We start from the raw sequence: 4,436 nt of genomic DNA, 5'->3' as shown, positions 1-4,436 counted from the left end.
TACACATCTTGTTATCACTGTTTACTTCACTGATTGCACAGCCTGAAAATGACTTTGGGGCCGGAGCAGGATCAACACCACTACCTTTTTTTTATGTTGTAGAGCCACCTGCTGGTCTAAAATAAACAGCAAAAAGTGAACCTGTTGTCTGCAGCTTGAACTGAAAGAAGCGTCACTCTCCTGCCACCTGTCTGCTCAACTAAAACATGTTTCCTTTAAAGATCCTTTCTTGTTCTTTAAACCAGCGGAGCAGGGAGAACACACCACCGGTAGTACAGCTTACAACAGTGGCCTATTTTCTTTTTTTAGAGGTGATATGTTCACGTTGGCAGTTATCAAAACATATGCAAATGTGCAATATAAAACAAAATGTCTACATTCAGTTTTCCCTGCATCGTGCAACACATATGGAGTAAATTAGCAGCATGTAGATTTAAAAAAAAAAGAAAGAATAAGAAATCAAGTGTAACAACACATAATCAATAAACATGTATTGCAAATGGCACATATGGATTTATACAGTGTATCAAACTCTTAGAGTGTCACACCTTTTATTTGTACCCATGGGGTATGATTATGTTTTCTTGGAAATTGTCACAATTTGTCTTTGCACATTCAGCAGAAGTCCTATTAGCAAATCAGATTCCTCAGAATTGGAGCTATTTGTCAAATGTAACTTGCTAGGGGACACTGGAACTAAATATGTTCAGCAGTTTTTGTACCAGCACCCATAGTGACACCAAAAGTATATACGCACTGCGTGCGGCTTAAAGCTAGCCTGTAGTAGGTTGGGTTGTTTTTCAGGACTCCACCTGAATGGAGACATATTGTGGTTGATATAAAGAAGATGTTGGAAATGCGCATCAAATGTTGTCCTTGTCTTAGATCCTCAAAGTGGATCACTTAACCTAAAAAAAAAGCCTAAAATAAATGTAAATTTAGAGACTTTTGTGCAGCAGGTGAACATATATGTAAGGCAGATGTTTGACCCAGTGCTGATGTTGAGATGATTACAGTCATAGCTGCTAAGTGCTGTTTCAAGTGTTTCATTCATTTCAGCTGATATGTATGGGAGCAAATAAGAGACATAAGTATTGAGTTTTAACGGCCACTAAATACTTAATATTGAAATAGTTTACTTTAAAATCCATGTATCTGAATTTATTTGTTCTGAATTCAGAATTCCCCAAAAAATTAATAAAATAGATTCAGGTTACTCAAAATCGATTGGTCAAATTCAGATCCAAAATTCAAGTTGAAATAATTCCAACCCTATGTTTGTTTGTTCATAAACAACAAAATTGACAAATCACCAGACCCTGCCGTTTTTTCCTGGCAGTCATCTTTGAGTTTTAATCTTTGAGCAGCTTTCTTGCATCACATGACTGACAGACCGTGCTCTGATAGGCCGGAATTCGGTTTTATTGCATTCCGGCTGGATTTCCTATCCTGTTTTGGGTAGCCCAGATGTTGCTTTGTGAATTATTTCAACTTGAATTTTTGGATCTGAATTTGACCAATTAAATTTGAGCAACCTGAAGATATATATATATATATATATATATATATATATATATTTCTTTTTTTGGGGGGGGGGAATTCTGAAACTTGAATTTTTGTTTTCCTTATTTGTTTCCCTAGTTATGGCTCTTTGGTGCTTCAGAACCATCAAAAGTGATCTCATAGGTTGGAGTTTATCACTGGCAGATTTTACCACTGTGCTGTGCAGATGAAGCAGCTGCCCGACTTTGAAACATTTCTAAACTGATGCTGGCATTTGACAAATGTCCATCAAAGGCATTTCGCTGACTGACATGAACTTGGTGTGCTGAAGGTGCAGGTGACAATGTCCACTTTTCTATAGTGCGCAGTGAGGAGCTGCGTCGCGCGGCGTCCTGGAGCCGCCCCCTCCTTTCTGCAGCCGGCTGCTAGTTCTTCTTCACGGCCGTGAGTCGCGGTCGACTCGACGCTGAACGGGTGGAAGTTGACCTGGGCGGTGTCGTACTCCCACCCCTGCCTCATTGCGAAGTCTGTGAACGACGTGTTATTGTTGGACACCTGGTGTTCCACGTCGTTCCTGTAGCTGGCTGTGCGTAATGACGCGTAACTGGTGGCGTTGCTGTTTAGAGACGGAGGCGAGTGTTGACCTCCTACCCAGCCGATGTTGTCACTACGACTGTCCTTAACTTGGACCACGGTCCTCTTCAGCTTCTCGCAGCCCTTCAACAACAGGTTCTTCCGGCACAGGATATACACCCAGGGGTCTAAGATGGGGTTGAATGAGGCGAAGCGGATCGCCAACATGTCGCTCCGGTAGTCAGGTCTCCCCCCAGCAGAGACATACGCAGGGTCGTATATCTGGTTCACGAATATTCGCACCTTTCAGATAAAAAACAAGGTCAGAGAATGTCTAAGATAAGAATAGAATACAATACAATATAGAATAGAATACACTTTCCCCAAGGGGACATTTGTCTTAGACATAGTGCTACAATCTGTTGCCTCACAACACAAACATGTAACAGAAAAAAACATTCTAAAAACAACCTAAGATCAACATAAAATCAACATAAGAACTACATGTACTTGGCATGCACCATGCGCAAATGTTGCTAAACAATAGACCAGGGGTCTTCATGGTTTTTTAGGCCAAGGTCCTCCCAGCTGAAAAACAGATGGAGCAAGGACCACTTACGTTATATATATATATATATATATATATATATATATACACGCATACAATACTAAGCTATTCAAATAATAATTGTTGATCTATTCCTATAGTTATACATTATATCATGTTTTAATGTTAAAATGTGGCACAGTGAATCCTTAAGCTTAACTGTATCTGTGGATGGCTACCTTACCTATGTAAGTGTTCAGACATATATTTTATTTATTTTTCTTCTATTTTTTAAACTTTCGAACAACCATTTGGCAACTCTGGGGACACCCTATGGGTCCCGGGCCCCTTGTTGAAGATCTCTGGAATAGACAGCATAAATGAAAAAAAAAAATATTGAAATAAAGCTGTCATCCTTACCACTAAAGGGATGGAGCAGACCAGGAAAACGATGGTCATGAAGATCAGAAGCCAAAACATTTGCATCTCCGCCGCGGAGGTGACCAGCGGCAGCCGTGGGAAGCGGCGACGCGATCCTCCCTGCTCACACAACTCCGTCCTGACTATCCCGGTCCTCTGGTTCATCCCCACCAGCGACCTGCACACCGCCAAATTACACAGAACGGTCACTGCGATCAGGAGCAGCATCACGCCGCCGTACAGGAAGGAGTAGCAGGCTCCCAGTGGATCCATCGCCCTCCAGTCCAGAAAGCACCAAGTCCCGGGAAAGTGCCTGACGTGCTGCCCGAAGCCAAAACTGGGCATTATGCACAGTACAATGTTAGCCAGGTAGGTGACCAGGAGCGCAAAGCGCGCCATTGTCCGGTCTATGTGCTGGGAGTAGAAATAAGCGTGGTTTATGGCCAAGTATCGTTCCACAGCCATGGCGCACAGGATGGACATGCCGGCCGAGCCGAAGAAGAGCATGGAGAAGGAGAAGAAGTGGCAGAGCAGCACGCCTCCTGGCCAGCGGTTAGCCACATATGTGGCGATCACCACCGGGCTGGTGAAGCATGTTCCCAACAGATCCGTGATGGCCATCCCGCACACCAGGGTGTAGAAAGTGGTTTCCTTCTGCTCCTTTTTGGAGATGCACAGCACAACTATGGCGATGAGGTTCCCCAAGACTCCCACGGCGAACATGGTGGCTGAAATGACCAGAGACTTGGACTCCAGCCGGAGCGCAGGGAACGCACTTTGGTTGTGGCTGAGAGAGAGAGGCGGCAGCGGCTCAGAAACATTCGTGTCCAGTTCTCCAAACGCAAGAGTGCCGTTGAGCATTATTATAACCAACGATGCACAAGAGTTGAAGTGCAAGAACTTTCTGCGTTATTCAGAAAACTTGCTCTGGAAATATAGAGTGCTGCTAGGCATTCTGTAAAATTACATCATGTAAGCTGCTGTTTCGGACAGAGCATAAAGTGCATCACATCGAAGTGCTTCTTGGGTTTAGTTTCCAGCAGTGTTTCCTGATGCGCCCGTATGAAGGTGTGCCTGCCCGGTCGTGTTTACACCGCTCGGTGCTACGGGTATTTAAGCTGTGTGCTGATGTAAGGGGAGTGACGTGCGGGCTGTGAGCGCAGCGAGCCAGGTTTCCCAGGAACACGTTTCTACAGCCGAAGAATCAATATTCATTACTTGTAATGCTTGTCATTTATCAGCCTCAGAGGTAAAATGCAAGCAGCTCACTAAACCCAGGAGCCAACATCTGATATCATGTAGCACGAACAACTTAAAAACCTGCTTTTGTAAAAAAAATGGCAAATATGTTTTTTTCAAAGATTTGCTTTATCTTTGCTCCACATTTAACTTC

General features: G+C 43.6%; 1 protein-coding gene across 1 annotated transcript; it reads right to left on the bottom strand.

Annotated features, from left to right (window-relative positions):
• Positions 1-1,639: 1,639 nt before the first annotated feature.
• Positions 1,640-3,996, bottom strand: ptger4c (prostaglandin E receptor 4 (subtype EP4) c). Its single transcript, XM_039816302.1, has 2 exons — positions 3,044-3,996; positions 1,640-2,379 (listed from the first exon to the last, which is right to left on the bottom strand). Exons 1-2 carry the CDS (start codon positions 3,902-3,904, stop codon positions 1,792-1,794), a joined length of 1,449 nt encoding a protein of 482 aa, XP_039672236.1. The 5' UTR covers positions 3,905-3,996; the 3' UTR covers positions 1,640-1,791.
• Positions 3,997-4,436: the final 440 nt, after the last annotated feature.

This window comes from Perca fluviatilis, chromosome 11 (assembly GCF_010015445.1).
Source record: "Perca fluviatilis chromosome 11, GENO_Pfluv_1.0, whole genome shotgun sequence".
NCBI classification, from domain to species: Eukaryota; Metazoa; Chordata; class Actinopteri; order Perciformes; family Percidae; genus Perca; species Perca fluviatilis.
Note: the sequence above shows the minus strand (reverse complement) of the source record. Positions and strands in the feature narration are given on the sequence as shown.